Source organism: Brachionichthys hirsutus, chromosome 17 (assembly GCF_040956055.1).
Source record: "Brachionichthys hirsutus isolate HB-005 chromosome 17, CSIRO-AGI_Bhir_v1, whole genome shotgun sequence".
NCBI classification, from domain to species: Eukaryota; Metazoa; Chordata; class Actinopteri; order Lophiiformes; family Brachionichthyidae; genus Brachionichthys; species Brachionichthys hirsutus.
This window is the reverse complement of record NC_090913.1, coordinates 10,026,848-10,054,398: the sequence shown is the minus strand read 5'-3', so window position 1 is coordinate 10,054,398 and position 27,551 is coordinate 10,026,848. Positions and strand designations below refer to the sequence as shown.

Genomic DNA, 27,551 nt, shown 5'->3' with positions numbered 1-27,551 from the left:
TAAAGATATTTCACTTCAAGGAGAAAGATGACAGAAAGCTGGATACTGAGCTGCCGCCATTAAAGACATTAGAGAATGACTCTACTGCCTGGACACGGACAGTGAGAAGACAGGCCAAGCAAACTTGGCAGGAAGACAGAGCTCACACAGGAACGTGGAGGTTTGTCCGAGAATTGGTGCGGCCATCTAACCAAAAAGTGAGGCCTCTAATGGCTCGCACACCACTTAACAAATGTAACACCCGTTTCCAAGACATGTAATACAAGGAAGTAGAATTTAGACATTTTGCCGTTCAACTGGAAGCATGGAATAATCTTATCTCAAGATTATGGCCAAACCATTGCCTGATGCGTTGTAGTATACGATGGGGTGTATCCGTATCGTCTTTACAATGGTCAGTAAATTAAACGGGCGCTTTCTTCCAAGCGGATTTGGGGGTTTGTCAATTTGGATCCCTGTTTGGCGAATAAGAAGGGATTGCTTCTGTCTTGGCTGCAGTGGACTCTAAATGTTCTTGCGTGCCTCACCGTAAGGGCAAGCGATTCAAAAGGTCACAACACTGGAAGTGAATCTCTTCAGTTTCAAACCCGCTTGCAGCACCATGCCTGCGTGTAAACAGTGAGCTTTCTGCAGTGTGTCGTACCTGAAGTGTGTTTTAAGGGTTTTACCGCAGCTGCTAAATCTTGTTTCAAATACCAGATTCTCCAAATTAAATTATAGAATGTTGTGCGCTATTTGCACGAAGCAGAATGGATTTGTTTACAACGTGCTGACGCTTCACCAATGATTGGAATATGTTTAGCAAAAGAAAAAAAACAATGCGGTTTTATTCTGAGACAAATTGGGTTAATGAAAGGTAAGGGTGGCCATAATAAACACATAATTAAGATTTGTGGTTAGGAAACAGTGCCTGGTTCATGAACTACAAAAGTTTTACAAAAATAATTTAAAAATCCAGTATGGTTTCCAATCTTCACCTTACTTTAATAAAATTTACTTCCTGTTTTTTTATATATATTCTTTTTTTTATAAACCCTCCTCAATTCTAAGTTGGGGTAAAATCAGTCATCTGTAAACATTAATAGTCAATAAGCCTCAGAAAAGTATTGGAAAATATTGTTCCTTGAAGCTGCCTTCATTATAGCTAATTGGATTGAAGGGGTGCCCACTCATTGGCCTACGTTATACATTTACATCATATTTAAGGCGCTTAATCTGAATAGCACTGATATCACGGGACTGGCATTTAAGCTCTTAAATCCTGAGGACGTTTATAAGGGTTTTTAGGGAGGGAGGAGACAGAGAGTGAGACGAGGGGAGCAGAAGAAAGGAAGCAGCGAAGACGGCTTCGGTGTCTGCGTGCTCCGAGACAGGAAAGCAGAGTGACGGTACAGGGCTGTCGTTTGAAATCCTGCCAGCACGTCAATTCCAATGTCACGTTTTTTTATCGACACCCGTCTTGTCACAACCTGACAGGCGGGCGGGAGCTCAGCTTCTGATGCGCTTCTGATGCGCTCCTCACCTGGAGCGCTGCACCTTTTGTGAAACGGGTTGCTTTTTTGCAAACTTTGGAGGAAGTACTCCTCTCAGGTGTTTTCTCCTTCAGGAAATATATGCAAGACCAGCAATGTTTATTCACCTGACCTAGAAACAGTTCTTGGTATATGACTTGCACGTATATATTCTGAATACAGAGGGAAGTTTTGATTTTATGTTGGAACGTGTTCGGAGGCAAAATGTGCAGCGCAAGCTATTTACTGCGTGATTTGCTGCTGTTGGAAGGAATCTCAGGGGGGAACGGTTTGTTTTACTCACTGTTTGACGGTAATGTTCTGCTCTGTGAATAAACAGTTCTCCCTTTAATCCCCCCCATTATTGCTTTTGTCTAACTGGAGCATAAGAAAGTGAAAAGAAAGAGCCAATTTGTGAACTAATAGAATAGTCAGATGACAGACAATTAACCAGCAACAGTTCTATTAATAGTTTAATTATTTGGTTTATCTTTCAAGCAGCTCAAACGGCTTCAAGTTGGCTTCTTTAAAAAAACAAAACTTAAATATAAGTTTAAATGAAATAGCTTCAATTTTAGGATGAACCAAACAAGTCACTATAAAAAGCAAAGAAAATTACATTTCCATCTTTTATTTTACTGAGCACAGAAAAGTATATTTGTACATCTTTGCAAAGCAAGGAGTCCAAAAAGGCTCGCTTACGTCGTGCATTAATCCACTAACAGAATAGTTTGAAGAAGTCACCTTGGACTCTGGCAGCCCGTGATGAACGTTTTTCCAGCTCTTATCGTCGCTAACATAATTCCTCCCAGTTTATGAACCGTTTATGTTCCCTGCCAATGAAACTGCAGTTATATTTAATCAGTTTATAGCACTAACCTGGCTGTAAACAGGAAGTGCAGCAGATTACTACACGACTGTCCATCTGGACACCCAGTATCAGTACCCATTCCACCGGCCTCAGACTGGTGGTGCTCGTCGAGGTTGTAGCGGGGATTCGTCCAGCTTCGGCAGACGGAGCAGGACAGGAAGTGTCCACACGGAGGACAGATATATTTTGATCTTATTATATCTTAAACTCATTAATCTGAATCGGAAAGTTGTTGGAACGTCTCGTGCCGTGATCATTCCTGACCAGCTGAGATGATGCAAGCGCTCCGTGTTGATCCGGCGCTCTGTGTGTCGGCTTTGTTTGCCGATTGTGTAATAATCCAATTATTGCAGCACAGCTTTCAGCGAAGGGCGTGCAAGTTTATTAAGAGACTCTTCATCAGTTTGGGGGGGGGGGGGGGGGGGGGACAGCGAAAGAGAGGTAACCAAGGGAGAAAGAGGCATGGAGGGAGAAGGGGAGAGAGAACGAGTGAAGGAGAAAGAAACCGCTGAGGGACTGCGGCTGTGTGTGTGTGTGTGTTCATGTGAGAGAAAGAAAAAGACAGGGGGGGAAAAAAAGAGAGAAAGTCACAGGCAAAGCCAAAGTTACCTTTATAAATGCACTGACCTTGTGCATTTCACATTAACCTCTGTTTCCAAGAGAATTAGTCTGCATCATTCACACTCTGCTGTTCCAAACTGCGCCAACTGATTTCATTGGGCCAGAAATGGGGAAATTGAATCTCTTCTTAAACCGGCCAAAGACCAAGGGAATAGATTCTAATGCTGCGCAGAGAGACCGACCCCCCCCCCCCCCCGGGTGCCAGACAGTTGGAACAGCTTCATATAAGCTGCGAGGGGACGTCTAACTCTTTTCACCGCTGTCTCACCGCTCTTCCCTCAAGGCTTCAGATGCAGGTCAGGGAAGAAAACACAGAGCGGACACTCGTCATTCACGAAAGAATACTTCTTAGTGATGTCATGGCGCCGCGTTGCACTAGAGCAGCAACGCGGACCCAGTTAAATCATGAGTCAGCATGTTGTTTCTGAATGACGGCTGGAGGGACGTGGCGCTCAGATGGTTTCATTTAAACCGCCAATTGTTCATAAAAATCAGATGCGATCACAACAACAAAAAACGAGATCCCAGGAAGTATTTCGTGCCCTCAGCGCAGGAGTTTAACGGGACGATTCCGTTTTAACGCTCACGCATGACGACGTGCGCCTCCATCGTCAGACGAATGTTGACGTTCGGCTTTGGGATGGCACATTTCGCCTCCTGCAAGCAAATGGCTTTAATCCACAAGAGTCAGAAGACGTCGCCCAGCAGGAGGCAAAGATTACACGGATAACGCACACAGTTTGTGTGGGTGCGTTTGTTTTGGAAAAAGAGGAGACAGAGTATTTACAGAGGCACGGTGGAGGAGCATTCAGCAGCAGAGTGCCAATGTCGCCCCCCCCCCCCCCCCCCCCACCGACGAGGAACAGGGGCACGGGTTGCATCGAATCAGATGAGGTTCTACAAGGTGGAGCTCATGCACAATGACAACATGGTTGATGTGTGCACAAAGTCTACGTGTTAGAGCTCATTAGGTGCACATGTTGTGCTTGTTCTAGCAGGAAACCATTGCCGTGGAAACGCAAATAAAATCCGGGCACGAAAAAGAAATCTCAACCGCATACTAATCCCTGTCTCTTTCTGCCTGAGAAAAGGCGAGGCAGTCGGGGTTTCTCTCCAGCACAGCAGCAGCCTCAGGTTCGCTTCAGTTTGGATCTATAAGACGTGCTCAGTTTTGGGTATAATATGGACTGTAAACCATAACGTGCACGTGAAGCATCAGTGAAATGGCAATTCTAATCTCCCAGAGGGGGGGATTTGCTGCTGGTGGACCTAGATTAACAGTTTGTGTGTTTTGGCTGAGGACGCCAGCGAAACGGGCACGCCTCGTATTCTAATGGCTGTTATGACAGGCGGACCCCGGGAGTCGGCTGCACCTTGAGGGGCCGTCATTGCGCCACACAGTCCACGGTGTCAGAAATCTGGATGGGGACGTACCAGCCAGGTAGAGGAGGAGGGCGTGAGATTGACGCACGCCATCCAGTTCCGACTTCTATTCTTCGTGTTGCTCTGGAAAACCAAATTACGCTCTAATTCCTCTTAGAAAGCTGCTCATTAGCGCTGTTGGGTTTCGCCACATGAAGCGAATAGATAAAATATAAAGCTGCAAGCTGCTTTCCTGCTGCACAAAGCCGTGCGTTCCAACACGGGGGATCCTTTGTTTGCCGTGTAAATCCCCGCGGCCTGACGCTCAGTTTGTCACTTGAGATTAAACGCACAGAAAAGGGGAATTAAAATGTTTTCAAAATCAACCGCTGTTACACGGCGAGGAGTCTCCTTTAAGAAAGAGATGCATCTCTGTATTAAAGCTGAAATAGTCTTCCTTGTGCCCCCCCCCCCCCCCCCCCCCACACACACACACACCGTCGCACCTTTCAAATAACACTCCTATTATTGTGTTATTGTTTGTCCTCGTCTCTCCATTTGAGACCTTTGTCGCAGTCTTAAATATTGATGGATAAACTGGAGTTTTCATGTGTTTATCCTCGTCTTTACTGTTTCCTGCAGCTCAAACAATAAGATTTTAGAGTGGGAGGCAGTGGGGGGTGGGGGGGTATTTTGGGACCCGTTGGTATTTGGGTGGGCAAATACTTCATTTGAGGAGATCTGTCTGTGACTGATCTTTTGATTTATTGAAGGCGCATGATGAACAGAATTACAAAGTGGTGGTATTGTGTGTGTGTGTGTGTGTGTGTGTGTGACTGTGGGTGTGTGTGTGACTGGCAGCCTGAAGCGTGAGGGCAAAAGGACAGTGCAGTCAGATGATGAGCAGTAGATACCGTTTCATTCACATTATGCAAACTGCCCCTGCAAACACTCTGCAGATGAAACGACGCAGACGACGTATGCAGCCAGAAATCTGCTTGATTTCCAAAATGCTCTAATACTAATTTCCTGTTTAGCATTAGCTGGCTAGCACTTTCATTTCTACCCCATAATAAAATAGAACGATGGATGCGGTGCTCGAGTAGGAATTGAATACGAGCAAGAGGACAGCCGTCAGAGAAATGCCAACATTAGTTAAATTCCACTAATAATTCACATTAAAATGCTAGAATACAGAAAAAATCTTAACTTTCAACCGCATTACTTCATCATTGCGTCAGGCTGACTCGTTGTTTCAAACCTGTCAGAATCAGCCGGAAAATAAGTTCTCACTCCGATATCATCTCTCCCTCCCTCCCTTCCCGGTGCTGTTCACCCCCACCACCCCCCATCCCCGGTCCCAGTCTGCCGACATCCCCTCGAAATGCCCGTCCCCAAAAACGGTGACATGGGCACGGCGGCTCTGAAAGGGCAGCCACGGGCACCACGGCAAATCTTTCACCTCATTAAATATACATCAGTCGCCGGGCGTACCTGCCGGCAGGTTCCACACGGGCAAGGTCGCGGCGCCCGCCGTTATTTATAGCCTCTTGCTTTGAATAGGAAATCGTGTTTGGTGCTGCAGAGTGCGTTACATTTAAGTACAGTGACGATAGGAGGTGATGCGACCTTCCCCTTTTGATTTATGTGTTTCCCTCTCTGGCTTCCCACCTCCTCCTCTTCCTCCTCCTGTCTGCATGTTGCCAACATGTGTCTCATAGGGGACACAAAGGGCACGTCTGGACATTGCGATCGGAGGCTGACGAGTGGGAGAAGCGGTTCGGTGTTTCCTCCCTGCAGGGCCGGTCGCGTTTCAAGTTTGAAGAATTTAGAACTTGTGATCACTTTAGCAAACAGATTTGATTTGACTAAAATCGGTCCACTTGAAATAGATTTAACAGCGGCTCCAGAAAGCATGTCAGTGCGTGGCTGTGGGTTTGTGCGCTGAAGCCACGCTAGCTGGACCAACGTGTCGTTTCACAAACCGCCGGTGTCTGTTAACACAGATGCTGACCCGCTGTTTTATTAGACATATACATATATGCACACATCATCCTTTGATGGCTCTTTGTGTTGGTTTTTGCGAGAAGCTAATTGCGCCATGTCCCTCAGCAGGTGTTGCATTGTTCATCCAGTGGCCATCTGGGCCTGTAATCCTTCGGAGGTGAGCACACTGAATTTAAAAAAGGTCATTGGGCAGAAACATTTGGTTTGGCCTGGGATCGTGTTTGTGTGTATGTGCTTTCATTTTTTATTTTTTTTTCATTTGGCATTTTGTTCATGTGTGGGGATCTTTTGTACTTTGGAGGTCAGAATCTTAATGTTGACCTTTAAGGGGAAAATGCCGTTCATCTTTACAGTGAGGCTTCTGCAGAGACTATTTTGTGTTGCTATGCTGAATCGATCTCGCGTCTGAATCGATTTTCTTTCGCACTGCTGAGATGTTTGAGTAGAAACTCCGTTGATGAATCAAGCTGATTAATCTGTCTGGGCTGCCTGAGAAAATGATCATTTGTGGTTTTTCTCTTCGCTCATTCAGTTTTCATTTGTAAAGCCCAAAATCACAAATCATTTGTTCAGACCTTTACGCATGTAATTCACATTAGAACAGAATAGAATCAACATTTCTGGGGGGGGGGAGCAGTCTGGAAGTCCAAGCCGTGCCAGTGTGACTCCTACCTTGGATTTCTGTGCTTCCACCCCCCCAAAAAATATCTCACGCTCTTAATCCAAAGCCTGCGCCTCCTTCGGGGTTGTTCTGTCACAGGTAACTTGATGCATGAATCAATGGGCTGCAGCCGTCAACTTCATTTTGGCGACCGATCACGGCTAACTTCCCGAGGTCGTGGTTTTGTATTTGGTGACTTTTACGAGCCGGCGGATTCTAGAACTACAGCCAAACCTTTCCGTTCGGTGTTATCCCGTTGATGCATTGCAGTCGGTGTGTGCAGATACTCCCGTGCGCGCTGTCTGGACTCCCTGCTTGCGCTTTCCTCCGTGTTTCTCCCAGGAGGATTGTAAGTGATGGGTGGGCGTTGAGAATGATTGCATGTGACAGATAATGTGTAAGCGTTGCCGGCAACATGTGTCGACGCCAGCGTGCATTGACCTACATTCAGAGTGAAGCCCTTTTTTTTGGAATGAGATATTGCACATTTAATTTCTCCGGGCCTGTAAGCTTTTTTTTTTATAAAAAGCTTTACAATTTAAATGCCAGTCTTTAGCTTCTGGGGTAGCTTTAGACCATTTCTCTACTGGAGATGAGGGTTAACAAAGGATTCTTCTTTGTGATAACTGAAGAACGTTGCGGAGTTATGTGGCGTGGAGGTGCTTCGGGTCACGGCTGATCCCTTAAAGATAATCTCTCTCTCTCTCTAGGGATTTGCTTTTCTCATTTGCCCCAGCGTATTTATTCTGAGTTTGGAGGTCACCTGCTGCACAGGCAACAGGGCTTGAACCTGGATATAGAAGCGTTTATAAGCAGCCAGGTATGCGTGGAGTCGGTGGGAGAGCAAAGTAAGCAATGACGAGAGATGAAATGTGATCACCAGGGGTGGGGGGGTGGGGGGGGGGATTAGAGTTCATCCATGCCACTGAAATCAAAGGATTTGGGTCTCGGACAAAGACCGTTTGAGCAGCGTAGCTTTGAAGAGGTCCATTTCTGTTTATGTTCATGGCAGCGAGCCAGATCGGAGCACATTTTGACTCCTTTGTGCGTATTTGGTTAGATTTAAGTCGTCTGACATGCTTATTTCGCTTGTTATCATGTAGGTTTATGTCCAAGAGGGAAACTTGATCTAAGTTACTGAGCTGGTATTTCGTGTTCCTTCATGTCTGGAGCTTTGTTTATCGGCAGCCGCGATAAATGTTTGCATTTTTTTCACGCTTTGCCATGCCTGGAAAATCAACCTGATGCCCCGTGACGTGCTTCTCCGCCCCGTCAGCTGACCCCACGTCTCCGCCTGCTCCGAGGCGGTTTTCTGCTTTCGCACAAAGTTCCTTTTTTTTAATTTGGGTGCTAAAAACAGAAACTTTGAGACGCAGGCTATCAGCGTGAGGATCACATGAGAACCCCACCTCTGCTCGGCTGGAAACGCTCCTTCGTCACAGTCGATCAGGATGCCGCTGCGAGGTGAGAGGAGGTTTGCTGAGGCTGTTCCAGAGCTGCAGAGATGAATATGAGGGCTGTTTTCACGGGGGGGTGAATTATGAATAGTAAAAGCAGCTGCTGTGCTTTTTTTTTTTTTTTTTCATCTTGTTATCTTCATGTTATAATTTTTTTAATCGCTTATTTTTCATTAAATAATGCAACTTAAATGCTTTATCCCCTTCTGGCCTGAAATCTTGAAGGAACCAACCCTACCGTTATTTCCCAAGCTCAGCCATGAGGTCTGCTGGAATCGAGTTCTTTGCAGCATCGGAGATGCCTTTGCTCCTGTTGTGTAAATGAACCCTGTTGGGACTGCGTGTGGTCAGAAAATGACAGTGAATGAATGTCAAAAGCCCAATTTTAATGTGGTTGCAAGTTTTTGTGTGATTTGCACGCAGCAAGAAATACAGGATATGAAAAAAAAAAAGGGAGGGAGGGGCACTTTCCACACATGCCATGCGGGGCAGACGCTACAGCCAAAGCTGTGGGCACGCATCCCGATCGCACGCCTTTCTGATGGTGCATGAATATAATCAGCCCCTCTCTGGCCCTGACAACCACGAATTAAGCGAGATTCCGGCTCCGATCGTCCTCCCCACCCGATGATAACACCCTGCCAGATCGCTCCGAGAGCCGGGCCTGTGCTCTACCTCAAGCCATAAAGCTCAGGTGATTCTTTTGAGACATCACGTATGACTGCGAGTGATTTCGAATGTAAAAACTCAAACCGGTCGGGTGAGTTAAACACAGTCACAACGCCCTGTAGGCATCTGTCATTTTGGGGTCATTGAGTTTTCCTGGCGTGCAGGAAGATCAGTGTGATTCTGTGGCGTGTTTCCTCCGAGCCTCCATCGACTAGAGAGGGCTTAGTGTGTGTGTGTGTGTGTGTGTGTGTGCGACTTGTCTCTTTTCTTTGTCTACAACCAAAACAGTAAATTTGTCAGAGAGAGCCGATCACGATGTGCTGTTATTGGGAAGGTGAATTACTGTTTGTTGGCACAAGCCTTGGAGGGGAGACAACGCAACAGCTTGGAAGTTTAAAGACGCGATGCACAGCCGGGACGCCAGATTCCATCAGACAGTCAATTCCACCATTTCTGCTGCACTGTTTTATTTTTTATTTTGCTTTAATATGGCGAAGTTGCCTTGTTTGCCCATTTAATTTAGTCTTGAGCCAGGGAATTTTATTAGCAAAAATGAGAAATCCATATTTTTTTAAATGAAGGGCGAGCTGCAACCAGTCAGAAGATTAGACTGTAACCTCAACACAAGCGTAACACAAGCCCGATAAAAAGGGAAAGCTCGTATTTCTGTATGCTCAGGTACTCTGCCCAACGCCAGGGTCACCTTCTGTAGGAAAACTAAATCCCTGATGCACTACCCATTAGACCTCTCTCCCTTTGAGAGGCGGTGAGTGGGTGTCAACCTTATGGTTGCGCTGTCTGCTCGTTGTTACGTAAGCCATTTTGTCCTCTCGCTCTCTCTCGCTCTCCCTCCGCATCTCCCTCGCTCGGTTTAAACCAGTCTACCTTTACCTCTCCAACATGCCAGGTTGGCTGTTACGTAAATATTCTTTGAACCGGTGTAGCTTAAGGATTTTCACTTTGCCGAGGTGTGCGTTACATAAATATCATCGGATAGACGGTGGAGAGGCGCTGCTCTGTAGAAGCTGTGTGTGTGTGTGTGTGTGTGTGTGTGTGTTTTACAGAGTCAAGGATGCTTGTCTTTCATGAGGGGCAGGTTCACGGAGTCTGTGGTACTTGTCTGAATATCCCTCTGATAACAGCCTCTAGAATGAACGAAGCAGCGTGTCCACACACACACACACACACTCATCATATCAGTGGGCGGATGGCTTTGCAGCGGTGTAAATACAGTACAGTAAGGTACACAAGGCTATGTGTGTTTGTGGCAGACTGCTACGTGCATTGTGAGGACTGTTTTTCTATACGACTGGACCCTCCCTGTGGGTCAGCTTGACTGCACCGCTGCCTCCGTCATGCTAATGTACTTATGTAGGTCACAGGGTTCATTCTGACCACGTGGGTGCTGCTGTCGTCAACCACACAGCTGACCCACCGCCCATTAGTCACCCATAATAATGTTAGCTTTGTAATTGAATAAGCCCCCCCCCAAATAAACCCTGGCTGACTTTCTATCTCTAATTTATCAATATGTTCAAATTCCTGCTCTGCTTCTATTTGTCCCAGATTTGCAATGCTTGGATAACTTCTGACCTCGTCTTGCAACTCTCATTGACCCGTTTGCTGTTTATGCAAATTCAACTCAGCCCAGCGGGCCGAGGACCATCAAGAGTCAATGTTTGGAGGTTCTGTCGACTCTTTGGCCGTCCTTTCTGGACGATTCTGCTCCCACAGCGGGGAGAAGAGAGGGTGGAGGTATTTGAACTATTTGCAGCGTGCTCCCAGTGTGACATCTGAATTTCTTGTGGAGAGCGAGCCCAAGCATCTGCATCGCGGCTTGGTCCTCGTACGTTTTAGGCTTCATCCGTCTTCAAGCGCTCCTATTTCTTAAGCTATTGCCTTTCATTGATATCTTCCTTATGCAACGCGCTCGTCCCGGAAGCAGGGAGGGGAAGGCGCAGAGGGTTTTGGTAAGAGACGCACATTTCTGCTAATGTAATTTTTGGTGGCAAGAAATCCAGTTGCGCATTCAGCGCTTTAATCTTATCTGTGTCTTCGGAGGGAATAAACAGCGCGCCGTTTGGTTGTTAGCGTTGTGTTGTTATCTTTCGAGATGAAAGGACACGGAAGACAATGAAGCCACTGCCCTGGGATTTCTGGAGGAAGGGAACTGGAGCGGATGAATGAGACCTTTGATCTGAGTAGCCATTCCCATTGAGTTAGTCTGAGACTGGACCCAGAAATAGAGAAGACAGGGGTCAAGAAAAGAGTCACGGGCCCGGCCCTCAGATGTAGCCGGCAGATTTATTTTTCAGAGCGTGATGGTATATTTAGAATTTTCCTTTGTGTGTGTGTGTGTTGCAGTTATGCTGTATCATGCAGTTTCTCTACGAGATAATTTGTCCCTCGTCCCGCTCTCTTATTCGAGCTGCATTCATGTTGAATGTGCTACAAGTGAGAACTGCACCAAATATGTCACCTTGGATACCCCCAAATGCACATAAAAGAGCATCAGAGACAAATTCCTCCTTTTGTTGTTAGTTTAAAAAAAAAAGATTATAATTATATTATTCCTGAGCAACCTGTAAGCTGGCAAACGTCCGGCTAACATCGGCGCTGGCAGCCGCTGGTGCACAGTCACTGCAGCTTGGCCTGTTTGCTCTGGTTTCATAAGCAAAGGGGATTGAATGACCTACATAAAACTCAGAGGGAAGGGAAGTCACCTTGTTGGTAGACCAGCGGGCAGCAGGCTGGCAGGCGGTGACACAGTTTAACGCGCATATTACAGCCCTGCTCATTAGGGAAAAGGGAGGCAACGGAAAACCAGGTGTTGTCTGCAAAATAAAAGTCTTTGTTATCACGACGATGGGATAATTGAAAGAACAAGCAGGTGAGGTAGAACTACTAGAAAATGTGAACAGCACTCCTGCACACGCTGACTAAAAACAAGAAATGCTGAAACTGCACACAATCACAGGTGTGTGTGTGTGTGTATGTGTGTGTGTGTGTGTGTGGTTGCAACAACAAGCTCACCAGATCTCCAGGTAGCTGTAACTCGAGCTTCAGTAGAAATTCGTAGAACCGAAGCGGTTACTAACGAGTGCCTCGGAACCACATCGCTATGACGACGAGCTGCAAGTAATCAAAGTAATCTCTTTGATTACTAATAATCCGTCTCGGAATCATCGCGAATAAAATCCTATATTGGTCGGTTTACACTGACAAACGCGTCTCGACACGGATTGAATTTGCAGCGCACGCACACACAAACTTGCAGTCGCATTAGCTGAAGCCACGGGGCCCGGTGCCAGAGAGATCTCGTCAGACAAACACCTCACCAGAGACTCCTCAAAGCGTCCTGACAAATTGAATGTGTGTGTGTATGTGTGTGTGTGTGTAGATGGACAAGAGGGAATTAGATCAGCGGTCCTGATTGTATCTGAGTGTGCTGTTGCTGTTTGTCTTTCCGGCCTAGTCGCCCGGGAAAAAAACGTGTGTGCAAGAGGGGGAGAGCGAGCGAGGCAGGGGGAGGAGTGGGAGAGAGAGCGAGAGAGAGAGAGAGAGAGAGAGGGATTGGCAGCTGGTTGATGAAGGATGTAAGGAGAATGTTAACCAGACAATCACCTTGCATGTTATTGATTGAGATGGGAGAGCAGTAATTAGCACGGAAAAGAAGAGGAAGCTGAGACCACTTTTTATGTTGTGATACAAGGTGTTCTCGGTTTGTACCCATCTACATGTTGTGTTCTCTGTGCACGTGTGTGTGTGTGTGTGTGTGTGTCTTTTATAAAAAGTACAATCAGAATTATGTCTGTATGTTTTAACCCGTGCCTGGATGATGGTAGTCTTGCTGCACGCCCCTCAGCTACACGCCAGACACAGAGCCTTGTCCGTGGGACGGGTTTGCTTTGAAATGGCATGCTTCATCATCATCATCATCATCATCATTTTGTGTTTGATGCCCTGTTTAGATTTTACAATCTACAGAACCAACCTCCATCTTTTCTACACGTCGTTGAGCTTGTTTTGGAGCCCGATCTCAGTTCCTCTTTTTATCCCAAGCCCCTTTTTGCTGCATGCTTTTGGTCAACTAGTGACCAAAACTGGTAAATAACACAAAATGCTTGAATGTAAAGACTTTATAGTTATATAATAATAAAAAGGTGCAAGGGTGTGGATCAGAGGCCGTAGCGATGTCAGGACGGAAACAATCTGTTCTGGTTTCAAGTCTGAAAAGTCTTTGTCGGATTTGTCCGATCTGAAAACTGTACTTTTTATCTGTCTGTCCTTTCAGCCCAACGCTGAGACAACCGTCCTCAACGGCCAAAGTGTGTCTGGTTTGCGGGGATGAAGCGTCAGGATGTCACTACGGCGTCGTGACATGTGGGAGCTGCAAAGTCTTCTTCAAAAGAGCAGTGGAAGGTATGGAATGAACTCGCGTAAGAGCCAGACGTCGCTGGTGGATCTGGATCGGAGAGAGTTAAGAAACACGGTTTCTGCTGCAGCAACGCATCAGGAGCACAAAGAAAAGATTTCTGACAGAAACAAAATATCCATCGGCTGCTTCCCCACCCCCCCCCACATCTAACACGAGCCGATGACGAGACGACACAGTGTCGTTAAATACCAACTGACTAAATACACACGAGGTGTTATTTACAAAAGAGATGACACTAAAATATATTATTAGATTGAAAAACTGCACCAAAAGATCAAAATCAAGGTTTTTTTTCTTAATTGAAATCCAAATATTTGGTTCAAGGCGCATGTAGCAGTTTCATTTCCTGTGCCGTTGCCAGTTGAGGTGGAATTCTGACCCCCTCGGGGTCGGCAGGTGTGAAGCCAGATGGAACTCTGATCGAGCCCCGCATTTGTCCCGACATGCAAATCATTCATGGGACCCGGGTGTGGAAGCAAAAAAAAATCTAACTGACTCATAGCTGCTCAGAGTCTCACCGGTTACTTGATAAAGAGAACGATTAGTGGCATCAATTATCTCAACCAGTTCTCAAACTTGAACTTGGTGTAAAAAGCCTGGAGCGGTGGCTCAGCCGGTGTTTTTCACAACTGATATACCAGTGAAAGAAAGTTTCACGTGCGATGTTCATGGCTCATCATCCCGCCACCCGACTTTACCAGCGACAGCTGGTGAGAAAGATATTTGGATAAATTCCAGCAACAACAAAACCCTGCTGCAGTGTTGCCTAAACACTGTCGTTGGTTTTCCAAGAGTCCAGATAGACGGCAGCCGGGGAACGCCGCTCAATCAGAGGGGACATTCAGGACGGACGATTCGTGCCTCGAACGAGAAACAATCCGACATGAAGGGTCGAGCGTTTTTTGCAAAGACTTCAGCGAGTCCAACTCCTCCGCCGTCAGGTGACTGAGGAGGAGTCGGACTCCGGGTTGCCAGATTTTGATGGAGAAAGGCAACCGCCCCTCTCACTGTGTGTGCAAGAGAGATGCTGCTTCATCAATTAATCAATCGCCGGAACTTGGAACTTGTGATTTTGCATTACTCCATTCTGCCGGAGGAGAAACGTGCCAGGTGTCCAGCTCGAATCTAAAGCATTCCGTCTGTAGATGGGAATGCTTCGAGCAGGTTGGGACAAAGATGAAAGAGACAGCTTTCACCTGCGCGCGCTGTTTGATAAGGATGGACGCTTTCATTTCTAAATCTAAGCTACGTTTAATAAAGTGCTTCAGTCGACTTTCACCCACGTGAAAATATTTACGGCGCACACGTGTGCGACTTTGCTAGTTTGGTAAACACGGTGAGAAAGCACAGGTGGAGGGTAGTGGAGCAGCGTCTTCTTTAAGTTTCAGCCTAATCATCATTTCCAATCATTTATTAACCGATTGGGGGGGGGGGGCTGTTCATTTGATTTGCGCTTCACGTGGCATTTTTAGATTGCGGACCCGCATTTGAGACGGCTATCCTCCTGCAGCAGCGCCTTCTATTTTATATTTAGCTCACAAGCAGACATAATGTGTTTTTCATTTTGTGCTTCTTGCTGGAGGCGTTGCCCGAACTCCTTGAGATGCGCGTTTGAATGCGAAACACATGCTTAAAGACCGGGTGCAGGCCGGGCCGGCCAGCAATCACCGCCTCGAGGCGTTTTCGTGACATTGAAGGAATTACACTCGATCAAATGATGCTTTCCTTCCACGACATTTACGCACCGGCATCACCAGATTATATGTTTGGGGCTAGCGGATCGCGAGTCCTTTTTCTCGGCGGATGCTAGATCTTTGATCAGAATTTGACTGAAACTGCATCGACGCCCTTTAAGTCCGATGCAGCGCGCCTTTACTTTGAAATCTCTTTACGGGTGCCCCGTGTTCGATGTGCTCTCCAATTCGTTTACCGCCCAGCAACGGTGCAAACTGTAAAAGTACAATAAGGGCAACCCGTGCGGTGTCGTGATGTCATCGAGGTTGCATGTGCCACGTGCGCTCCGCTGATGTGCACAGCAAGCTGTTCCCTCGCTTGACACCTCGCAGCTGCTGCTGAGGTGGGAAGGGAGCGGCGCAGAGGATGAAAAGAACGAGAGAAGTGTTTTGCAAAGTAAAGAGAGATAGAGGACGGTGAAACAGATACAGCGTTGGAGGGGGGGGGGGGGGGGGCGGGAAGGACAAAAAAGTCAGATGCAGACAGAGAGATAAAGAGAGGAGGAGCTGGGAAAGGGCATAAGAAATGGGGGGAGAGGGATGGAAAGGGATGCGCCTGCAGCGAGTACAGGCGACGCAGGCGAGGATCAGGCGAGGATGTGAGGAGCCGCCTGCTCCTCCCCTCTCCCCGTATTTCCTCCTCCTCCTCTTTTCTCTCAAAGTGAAAAACTTTAACTTGGCTCTTGAGATGTGAAAGAAGACGAGAGTGGGCATCTTTGGGAAGTGGGGGGGGGGGACAACGACTAGTTTTTTGGTTGGCTGTGGCTCATTAGAAAACTGCCTCACAGCCCCTCCTCGCTATAGCGCTAGTTAGCATGCCCCCCGGCCCTGGTGTGTTCAGCACAGCCTCTGTGCAGACAGAGAGAGAGAGAGAGAGAGGTCATCCCAGGACACGGCTCACATTGTTCCTGCTTTGAATGGCGGCTCCGCCGTCCAATCCCGTCCAGCCCTGGGAGGAATGAAGCCGCCCCCTCCCGTGGCGGACTGCATACCTCGGTTTGTGTGCGGGGAATCTCGTGTGGCGACGGCTGGAGCGAAGCCGCGCCGCGCTCCTCAACACATGTCTCACATCAGAGCGTCTTTGATGAGAAACCGCATGCACGCAAACACGCACGCAGGAAGCGAGCGGCCATGCACGCATGCATAAGTGCAACACACACAAGTAGCAGTGGGATGTCAGGTGGACACCATACGAAAGGTTTAATGTGCAGCGCTACTTGTAAGGTGTGTGTGTGTGACCTACATTGGAGGATGCATTGAGTCGTCCACATGCTCGCCGCTTTGAAGCAGAATGAAGGACACGCTGATGATGAGGCTGGGACTCACGGAATCTGCCAATTCAATCGAATATACGGATTACGAAGACGCGAAACACAAATGCAGCAGATATCACATCCAAGAAGGTGGAATCAGAGGATTTGACTTTTACATTATATAACATTTTCAAACACGTCAAACTTCTGTGCGAATAACTCGTCAGTATTTTGGGAATTCTTAACATTCCTTCTGGGAATAAACAAATAAACTTTGTCTTTAAACTGGTAAAAAAAAAAAACAATTTATGTTTATATATATGTCCATCAAATTGGAGCAATGTCTTTTGCTACGTAGCAGTGTTTACAGGTTTTTTTTCAGTTTCCATGGCAACAGCTTTTACCTATTCTAAACCAAGGAGCGAGGCTCGTTTGGAAGCACGTCTTGTTGTATATACCAGGGAGGGACGGCAAATCTGTTTGCTTTTCATATGCACAGTGCTGATATTTATTTAGTTTGTTTCTTACGAATACATTTCTTTCAGTCTGAATTCACTGTTATGTTTGTTTATTTACTTTGACAAATGACTCATTCTTGTCAGCCAGTCTCTCGTGACAGAAACCAGCTCCATGTTTGGTGCACAGGTGATGATTTAAGCCTCGCATGCGGTAGCGAGCGCTGCTTCCTCCACCTCCTCGTGTTTCCTGGGCCTCAGCTGACCTTGGCTGGCCAATGGATTTAATCTGACCTCCTTCTCTTCCTGCTTCCTGGTATTACCTTTGTATGCGACGCAGTCGTTGGATCCCAGCCGTCCCGTTCAATCAAATAGACTCTGCTGAACTGATGATTCCTTTAAATGTCAAATACACACACAAATTACACGGCATGCATAAATGTGGCACGCCTGTACAAACAGACTTTAATTTAATAACTTCTAAACTAATAATGTTATCCCAAAGTTAGCCCAAAGTAAATGTGAATGGACGCCATTAAATTAAGAATGATGACACAGGGTGTGTTTGTAGCGGCAGACAGTTTTGTTTGTTTGTTTGTTTGTTTGTTTATTTGTTTGTTTTTACCGAGAATGATGTCAAATTTGATGTCGCATCTGAGCGGGAATAATATGTTAATAGACTTTGGCATGAATGGATGAAAACAAAAATGCACACTTAATCATCAGCTCAACAGTTTTCATCAAAGCAAGGAGTTTTCTTTTAACTTTTAAAATATTTTTGTTTTGTTAACATGGACTATCACAACCCTTGATCGACACGTGCACACACACACACACACACACACACGCACGCCATTGGACATTATCAGTCTATTGGAGTTTATTTCACTCGAGCAATTATTAACGAAATTCGCTGGAATGAGCAGAACTTTCGAGAGGAAGACTTGAGACCTTTCAGACTCGCCATTTGGTCCAGCCTATCCAAGCGAGAGAGAGAGAGAGAGAGTGTGTGTGTGTGTGTGTGTGTGGAGGGGGGGATGGCTGCGATGTGTTTCCTGTGTGGCAGTTTACTGTTTTTTAGAGCAAGAAAAATGGGCTTATGTAACGGTCATGTGATTTAGCCAGAAATAGTGGTGGGGCTACAGCTGCTGCCTCTCCTCCTGCAGCTCGCTGCCTTGGCTTTTGGCAGCAGCCAGACAGACACACTGCGAACGACTCCTGCTAGCTCGGAAAACAACTTCTGCTCAGCCCTACATACAAATACAAATACTGCACTGTAGCTGCGACAAAGACAGACGCACAGAACGTACAGAACTTAGAACGTACGCTCCAGCCGCCGAGCTCCAAGTACCGCGGCAGAAACTTCTGCCGAAAGAAATTAAATGCAACGAACGTGTTCATGCATACTCGCAAAGGAGACTTGCACAGTTTCAACACCGGCCCGATTGCGGCTAAGCCGTGTTTTGAGGTCAGTGAGGTCACGACGCCACACCATGCAGCTCCATCTGGACTGTGTCGTTATTTCCATTTGCTGTTTTTTTGTGTATCAAAATTGCCTATCGAGCAGCTCCGTGTGTGCATGCATGCGTGTGTTTGTGTTGGAGAGAACGATCGCACGCGTGCACGAGCGTGAGCCTGCCTGTGTGTGGGCGGATGGCGCTCCGAGGCTGGTGGACGTGTAAGGAAAGGGAAAAAAAAAAGAGGAATGGAGATGGAGAAGAGTGGAGGAGGAGAGGAGATGTACAGTGGAGGAGAAGTAGTGGAGCGGAAGGAAGCGCTCTCACTCTGGGAGATCATCGGGCTGAGCTGAGGGCGAGGCGGGAGGGATTCTCTGCATGTTAGCATCACTGTCAGGAAGAGTCGAGCTGCAGCCAGTGTCCCGGGTTCCAGACGGGAATAACGCCCTTATGCCAGATACTGTAAAATGCACCATTAGCAATGCGTTGCTGGATTTCACAGCAGAGCATTTGCAATCATTTTCACAGCCATAATTGGCAACTGCAGTTCTCAAATACTACTAGATAATTCCCAGGTTTCTATATTGACCTATTTCAAAAACAGGCCTGGCAGAGATGCGGCTTAGAGTCCAAACATTTGGTGCTTTTTCCACGTCTTTAAATGCACACAAATGCTACGCAGCGGTGCATCAGGGATCCTCCTTCCTCCTCCTGCTTAATGCTCTTTTGTCTCTTTGCTTCGCGTCACTTTGAAAATATCACTGCTGTTTGGTGTCACGCTGCATCTGTGTCTCGCCGTCCAACCGACCGCTGTGTGTTGTTATTTCCTAGGTCAGCACAACTACCTGTGTGCCGGAAGAAATGACTGTATCATCGACAAGATTCGGAGGAAAAACTGTCCGGCATGCCGCGTACGGAAGTGTCTCCAGGCCGGGATGAACCTGGGAGGTGAGGAACCATACCCTCATTACAGATTTGCCCTGTCACGTAGTTCCGATGTGACATTTGAGTCAGCCCGAGGATGCTGAGTCATACTGTGTGTGTGTGCCGGTGCAGATACTGTATTACATATGAGCACGGCATGCAGAATGTATTTACAGACGGCTTGGACCTTCAGTACTATGTACAATAAAAGCTGAAAGATTCTGCAGACCAGTTTACTGAAGGAATATTTTTGAAGTCAAATTACAAACGATTTTTAATTTTCTCCCCATTAAGGAAGCTAAATTTAAACACGCACGAGTGGAGGAGGAAAAAAAAAAATCTGAGTGTCGTGTCGTTGAGTGTCATTCTTATATAGCTGTGCCATTTAGCTCAATGGTGACTCTTAGAGAAGCGAACGGTGGCGAGGATTCTCTTTTTAACACCTTGTTCTGCGTCTTTGTAAAGCAACACACGACAAATGTTTTATCCTGGATCCAACCTGCGATATAGCGCAACATAAAATAAATAAATTGGCTGCAATTGGGGGAAAAAAATCTATTCCATAAAAGCATGACATTTCCTACATTGTAAATGCTCGAGGGAATGCTATTTTTTTCTGTGTATTTCAAGGAACAAATGTGGAAGTGATGCATTATTGATCGAACAGCGAGCGTTATAGTCCGTTTTTCCATTCAAAGAACAAGAGATTGATAAAAGCTTAAAGATGAGTAGCAGCAGCAGTGATAGTTAATGGGAGTGAAGCTGAATTTTGAAGTTGTTAGATTCCACAAACAAGAGAACAAACAAAGCGACTTTGAGTGTCCAGAAAAGCGCCATATAAATAAAATGTATTATTATTATTTATTATTATATTTCTGCAATGCTAGAAAAAAAAAGAGATCCTTTGGAGAAAGTGAAAGTGAAGTGACATCAGTCACCTCCTTTTTGTAAATTAAGACTTTTGTGTTTTCCACAGCACGAAAGTCCAAGAAGTTGGGGAAGCTGAAGGGAGTTGGCGAGGACCTGCAGAGCTCGAAGGATGGCCAAACCGCCGCCGGTGGCGTCGGAGGGGGTTACCTGTCCTCGGAGAAGGAGCTGAGCTCCAGCGCCGCCAGCGCCCTGGTGCCCCACGGGGCCGGGGTGGTGGTCGCGCCTTTCCTGTCGCCCTCCATCTGCAGCGTGTTGGAGCTGATCGAGCCCGAAGAGGTGTACTCTGGCTACGACAACACGCAGCCTGACACCGCTGACCACCTGTTGTCCAGTCTGAACCGCCTGGCCGGGAAACAGATGGTCCGCATGGTGAAGTGGGCCAAAGTACTTCCAGGTAAGCAGCCGACGTGAGAGGAAACGCTGCTTGAGCCGCGTCCCCATGCTAATGTCAGTCATGATGTATGTTAGTTGAGTAAATCAGAGGGACAATAAAACAAGGCTTCACGTCTTCACTTTTGATCTCTTTGCTTTGATACAGCATCGCTACTTCATTCAGGGCGCACGCTTTTCTATCCTATTTCACCATTTAACAGCATTAAGATTTCCAAACGGAACTCATTGACATCATCGCTGTCAGAATTTATGTTTAACCGGAGATTTATTCCGAGTTCATTAATTTCTTTTACTCATGAAGCACGGCACAGGAAGAAAAAGAAAGAAAAAAGAAACCCCCCCCCCCCCCTCCTCGCCCCTTAAATGCCAGTAAGTTGGAGACATATTGAAAGATGCCTTACAGGTAGCTCTTTGTGGCTGTTTAATTCGCTGTATTGCAAATATTTGATACCGCCACGGTGTCTGCTTGCCATATCCGCCGTATAAATAGAAGGGGAGCCAGACACAAGGGTCAGAATCAGAGCCTTCGACTTTCAGATGAGCCGCTGTGTGAGTTCAGCTCGCATTAGGAGGTAGGAGGTGACGGGGCAGTCAAACGTGGAAACACGTCGGCCCCAACAGGATGTGCACGGTTCAATTTTCAGCACGTCATCTTTTGATGCCGCTTTAAAAATAAGACATAGAATTCTACTAAGAAACCGTTTCATTATTCAGATTATTTCTTATCATGGTCCTCTTGAGAGCAGCAAGTACTTGTGATGCTTGGATTGTGCTTCCCTGAGTGACTGTTGGGAAAAGCATGACCCTCCCTCCACTATAAATAAACTTTGTGTGGGCGTTTGTGTGTGTGTATATGTGTGTATTATATATGCAGACAACACAGAATTTCTTAAGCAGATTCTCGCTGCAATCGAATCATCCCAGCTTCGACCAGACATTGCCTCTCGATTTAAAACGTGACGTATGATTTCAGCTGCTGAAAAAAAACACACTTTAAAAAGCGTCATCTGACACGCCCACCCACCTGTGGATCACAAACAGATGTTTCGGTGAAATGCTGGACGCTGTCTGTGACACCTAATTAAGAACAGTGTAGGATTTTGGACCTGCCTGCTCCGTCTGACTCTAACTGAATATGTCGGGTTAGGCTGCAAACATCCTGGGCTGGAGCGGCGACAGCCCCGCAGGAACCTGCAGGACGGAACCTGAACCAATCTCACCGACGTTAAACATGATTTCTCATCTGTGCGACGTGTGTGTTTTTTGTGTGTGTGTGTCAGGTTTCCGGGGCCTGCCCATTGAGGACCAAATCACCCTGATCCAGTACTCATGGATGTGTCTGTCCTCCTTTTGCCTCAGCTGGCGCTCCTACAAACACACCAATGGACAGATGCTCTACTTCGCCCCTGACCTCATCTTCAACGAGTAGGTCTACTTTTCCACATCCGCCGCACGCTGCATATATCCCGCTGCTCCTATATTAAAGTGCAATGTGTCCGACATTCAGCAGTGGCCCAGATAGTTTCTATTTTTTTGGGGGGGGTCATGAGGTCAAATCACCGAGAAATCCTCACACACATGAGACATGCGGCCTCGGGAGGAGGCACCCTTACCAGATGTTCTCTAATCAAGAAGATGAATCCATGTGAAAATCATTTTAGCTTGAATATGCAAGTCTTCTGCTTTTGCTCACTACCCAGAGGTTCTATCCATAGTTTATCATCCTGGAGGCAAGTCCTTCATCCATAGGTTCCCGAAACTCCACCCAAGCCTGCTTGTTTGCTTCTGCATCCGGGAGCCCCCCCAGTTTCCTTCTTTTTGGGGTGATGAATTAAGACTCAATAAAAGAGCAGCACCACAGCGGCTTCAACACGTGTCGCATCATTGCCGGCTCAGCCCAGTGGATAAAGCGTTAGCTTACCACATTAGAGATCCTGTGATCCATTAATCAATTTTGTGCCGCAGGGATCAAAGTTGATGAAGGACGCCGTGTTTCTTTCTGTGTAAAGACAAGAGCTTTCAGAGGATATTGAATTTCATAAAATAGACTCCCATCGTTACGCCATTTGTCAAATTCGGGTCAGCGTTTTAAACAGAGCCACACTACACTTGATCTGCGCTGACTCTTAATGTAATGAATGAATAAAGCTGCACAATGTCCCGCTGCGCGTGCATATAATGCATTTACAAACGGGCACGCCCCCACTGACAGAGCAGATGAGAAGAAGATTGGCCAGCGATGGTGGCGGCCTGGATTTTAGTCACATGACCAGGGCAGCATGGATGTCGCCGCCATCCCTGATGTGTTTTTTGCCAGTTATCAGGTCAAGGTGAATCGATCGCTCATTGACAGATGTTAGTTGATAATTCCATTAAATATTAAGGGCTGATCTCTCCCTTTGCTCTAAACTCCAGACTATCGGATGATGTGAAGCCACGCTCTGTGAAACTGCTCTCACCTACAGAGCGTTCTGCCCAGCAGGGGAAATATCCTCCGCTTGTGTCACATGGCATCAGTTATGTAGGCCAACAAGCACAGCTGTACAGTAAATAGAAGTCTTTTGATTTAATTAGAAGAAAGCGCTCTCGCTTCCCACCAGCTCCTGTTCCGGTTCCCATTTGTTTATCTTAGATTTCACGCACACTGCTAATGTGATGACGCAGTTTCGCTCTCTTGTGGTTAAAACGCTTTCAAGTCCAGCAGTAAAAATATTGCATGTAATCTGCTATGTGACGCCATTTTGCAGCAAAGAGGCGTGGCATCCGATTCCAGAGGTTCCGTCTAAGTCAGAGGCCTCTGCAGAGCACAGTTTTGATTGGCTCTTTTATCCCTTCCGATGTTTTCTTGGAACAAGATTATTTTTCTGATCAAAATGGAAGCAAATGAGTATTTTGTGCATAAAATTAAAGATGCATTTTTGACACGGTGATGAATTCATCTCTGTGAGATGAACACGTGTGTCACGTCTCAGTGTTTTAGAGTGACAAGGCTTAGATGGTGTTTTCCCATAGTCTGCCACAGTCTTAGAAAAGTGGTGCATCACTGCTGTGATACTGTATGCAGCGCTCTGCTATCTGGGGGGTTGGTATTCTGCTCTCAACCCAGACTTGCAGGATCCTCCTCTGCACTGTGTGGAAATGTCTTTTCCACTTGGCTGAAGCGGTGTGGTGGGTAAGTCGAAATCACAGACATGAAAGCCAAATGAGATCACGAAGGAATTAATGACCGAGTTGGTGCCGAGGATGGGCTACAACAAACGGGATGTAATGACTGAAGGCTTCTGAGGTCATGACTTCTTACACCTTCCTCCCTTTCCTCTCCGCAGGGACCGCATGCGCCAGTCGGCCATGTACGACCTTTGTCTGGGCATGAGGCAGGTGAGCCAGGAGTTCCTACGACTGCAGCTGACCTATGACGAGTTCCTCGCCATGAAGGTTCTCCTCCTTCTCAGCACAGGTAGGAAGTGAGCTGCAGTCCTTATTTATTCATTCTGTACAGCACCCTGTAGCCACACAAGGTGCTCTACCCCACCCAACATGAATTGATGCCGTGAAACGGAAGGTAAAGATCACACTGCCCTTTGGCCCGCCTTTGAGCTCTCGGGTTCCTGTAACCGTCACGCGACTGGTCAGACACTATTTTCAGGATCTGCAGTTTTGCCTAACAACATCTGATATCATGGCGACTTGGCAGCCCCTGGAAATAGGAATAATGGCAGGATACACAGCGTGGAAATGTATTTTAAGGACTCGGCTGAAGGAAGAAGCTATCAAAGGGCTTGTTAACGGAGATGAGAACTTACTTCCAGGGAAGCTGAGACGTAAGCGGACGCGGTTTGCATCGCTCCCGCATGAAATCTGGCTGCTGGCTATCTGCGAGGTTCCCATTTCCAAAGTCGGAAACTGGAGGACGCGTATGCCATTACATTAGGAAGTGGCTCAAACGCCCACACTGCCCCAGCAGCAGCGCTGGCGTGTCTGAGGACTGTTCTGTTTGGACTCAAGCAGCAGTGCCGGTCATTGGAAATATTCAGAGTATTTATTTTTCATTTACTGAAGACTCTGAAAGTTGTGATTAATCGGCGGACTTGAAACCAAATCTCAACCCCCCCCCCCAAAACAAAACACCTTTACCTGTTTATGCTCAAAGGTCTTCAGATGTGAAGTTAATTAAAATATCAAAATTTTCAGAGAATGTAGACGGTATATTTGAACTAATAATGGATGATGAGGTCATCCATTGTTGTAGCACGTTTTATTAGAATTTAAATGCAGCCCTACAGCCTTCTGAATAACGCTCAAACGCTGTGAAGCCGCAGTTTGACTCAGAAATACAGAACCGGGCTTTAAAAAAAAAAGCCTGGATGGACTTTGACTATTAGATGACTGGAAAGATGAGCTGATACAGAGAGGATGAGGAGGAAAAATGGAGGGTTGAAATTAGCCAAATGTTGTTGGTGTTGAAGAAACAGGTGCGTAGCATGGAGGAGAAAGAAAAAAGAAGTCAAAGGGGATTTGAAAGATGTTGGCAGAGCCGGTCCTTCTGTTGCCGTTGCCTCCCTCTCCTCTCCTCGCTGGTCCTCTGGAGGTTTTCCAAAGAGTCCTGCTGTACTTAATAAAGGCCAGTCAAGCACCAGGCAACGCTCCAAGACCTGCTATTTTTCTTCACTTCCTTCAAACCTCGGCTGGAATGTTGAAGGAGAGGGTGTGAATTCAGAGTAGCTGGGAATTCAGGGCGGCGAACAGGGAATTCAAGGTGCTTCGATCTGCTGTGCTTGTGGCATTCAAGGTATGGAGTTAAGTTTGAGGCAAAGGTGATTCTGCAGACGAGAAATTCCTGCACCTGCCGGTTCCCAGTAGCTGTATTGTGCGGAGTCACGGCCATTTTTCTAAAAGGATTCCGTCTTTGGGTTCTCGGAAGCGTTGCATGAATCCGTTTTTGCTCCAGCTTCTCATCGGTAATTCCGCGGCCACCTGAAAGGAACCGTGGCAGAAATGTTTACAGAGGAATAGTCTAAACTTGTCAGCCGTGCAGGTTTTTACGGAATCGCACGTGCTTCAGAGGGAGGATGAATTGTAAGAAAGGTAGAGCGGAAAGGAGGGATGGAGAGAAAAGTACCGTAGGTGGAAGGGCTGTTATTCCTCTCTGACCTTGGCGAAGGTTTCGCTCTGCCTGCGGTGTCTCATCAGCCGGTGTGGCGTGCACTTGGGAGCAGTGACCTGCTCAAACCAGCTCGACTCTTCACCCCCCCCACGCGGACGTGCAGGACATAGTTACCTCATTATCACGCTGCCATTCATCAAACGCTTTTATTTTGGAACAAAACGTGTGTGCGCGGGGTGGTGGGGGCTGCGTTTCACAGAAGACGGTCCGGTCCTGTGTGCATTCATCATTCTCACTCCAATCACGCTCGATTGTTTTCAGGCATTGCTGTAGTTCACGGTTTTGAGTGAACACTTCCTGTTATCGTGCCCCAAAGCTTGTCTAACTTTCGACCTGTACTGGAGGGACTATAATAGATTTCCGACTTTCCTTCCTACTAATGAATAGTACCAGGTAATAAATCTTAACAAAGAGCCAACCTTGTCAGGTAGGTATGTGCCGCTAACCCAAGGCAGGAGGCTGCGTGTCCTCGATGGACGCGTACAAAAGCATCCCCCCCCCCTTCCTTTATAAAGACATACAGCGGGGGGCCAAATAGGGCCACCCCCGTCATGGGGCACCTGTATCCTTGGACACATTCTCTAAATGTCCATTTCTGCCATTTCCAATTTCAGAAATTGACATAGAAAAACATCACGTGGCCCCCGGCGCCGTCTTCTTGTGAATGCAGCGGGTCCGCTAATTGGAGAACGATCGATCACTCGATCACTGCGACCTCACTGAGTTAGCTCGAATGGCTAACAGCTAATCTTCCGCTCCAGTTAAATCTCAGTGAGCACGCGTTGTGAAGCTCATCAAGGTGAATTGTTCACAGATTCGCTCCTCGTTGTGCGACTTAGCAAACTTTAATAATCCGGCAATCAGTGTGTGTTTTCGGCTGATGCAGCAAATGAAACGCCCAACAAAATCAGGGTGAAGCACTATGTAAAGCTGTCGCCCCAATTGATTTGCAGCACTTCCTGAACTGGCCTGATAGACCCCGAGCTGCTAAAGGCATATATATATCGTCATATCTTTGTCTTGGCTGAAGGACAACGAAAGGCGTTCCCTCAGACTGATTCGAGGTATGCTCTTCAAGAGGTGAGGTGTCTCTGCAGGGGAAGAAAAAAAATAAAAAATACTTTTAAGAGCTTTGGCAGTCTTCCATGTCTGTGACTTTGTTCTCCTGCATGGAGAGAGGAATAAAAAATAAAAAAGACACTGCAGACATTTTGATGCATCCTCCCAGTGCAGATAATATATCTAATTCCTCACATCTCTCGGAATCTTTTCCTTTACGCTTCCACGCCGCCATCCGAGACAGCGGTTCTCCTCGTGAAGCAAAAACACATGACGCAATAATAAAGCTTCTTTTAATACACAAAAATATCCTTTAATCAATCCCTTCTAGTGTATCGGCGATCTTTCACGAAGCCTATTTACTCACTGAAACAATGGAAGTGGTAGGGAGTGGGTTGCTAAAAATGCTGGGGTTGTCGGCACAGGAAAAATGTCCCAAAAAAAACGAGGGTTGAATTGTGAGAGTTGGCGCGTACATTAGCGACTCTCATGACTCCTCTCAAAGCAACACGTTTCTGCATTAAAAGGACACATTAACCCATTAACTGCAACTGCTGTTTTTTTTAACGTTCAGAGAAATTGATTC

At 46.7% G+C, this 27,551-nt stretch overlaps 1 protein-coding gene across 1 annotated transcript in view; it reads left to right on the top strand.

The window, feature by feature from the left end:
- Window positions 1-27,551, top strand: part of nr3c2 (nuclear receptor subfamily 3, group C, member 2) — a 41,148-nt gene that overhangs the window by 12,414 nt on the left and 1,183 nt on the right. The window contains exons 2-7 of the mRNA XM_068751096.1: window positions 8,410-8,418; window positions 13,454-13,581; window positions 19,327-19,443; window positions 20,396-20,743; window positions 22,023-22,167; window positions 24,069-24,199. Of these exons, the coding sequence (XP_068607197.1) occupies window positions 8,410-8,418; window positions 13,454-13,581; window positions 19,327-19,443; window positions 20,396-20,743; window positions 22,023-22,167; window positions 24,069-24,199 (878 nt within the window). The remainder of the gene's footprint in view (window positions 1-8,409; window positions 8,419-13,453; window positions 13,582-19,326; window positions 19,444-20,395; window positions 20,744-22,022; window positions 22,168-24,068; window positions 24,200-27,551) is intronic.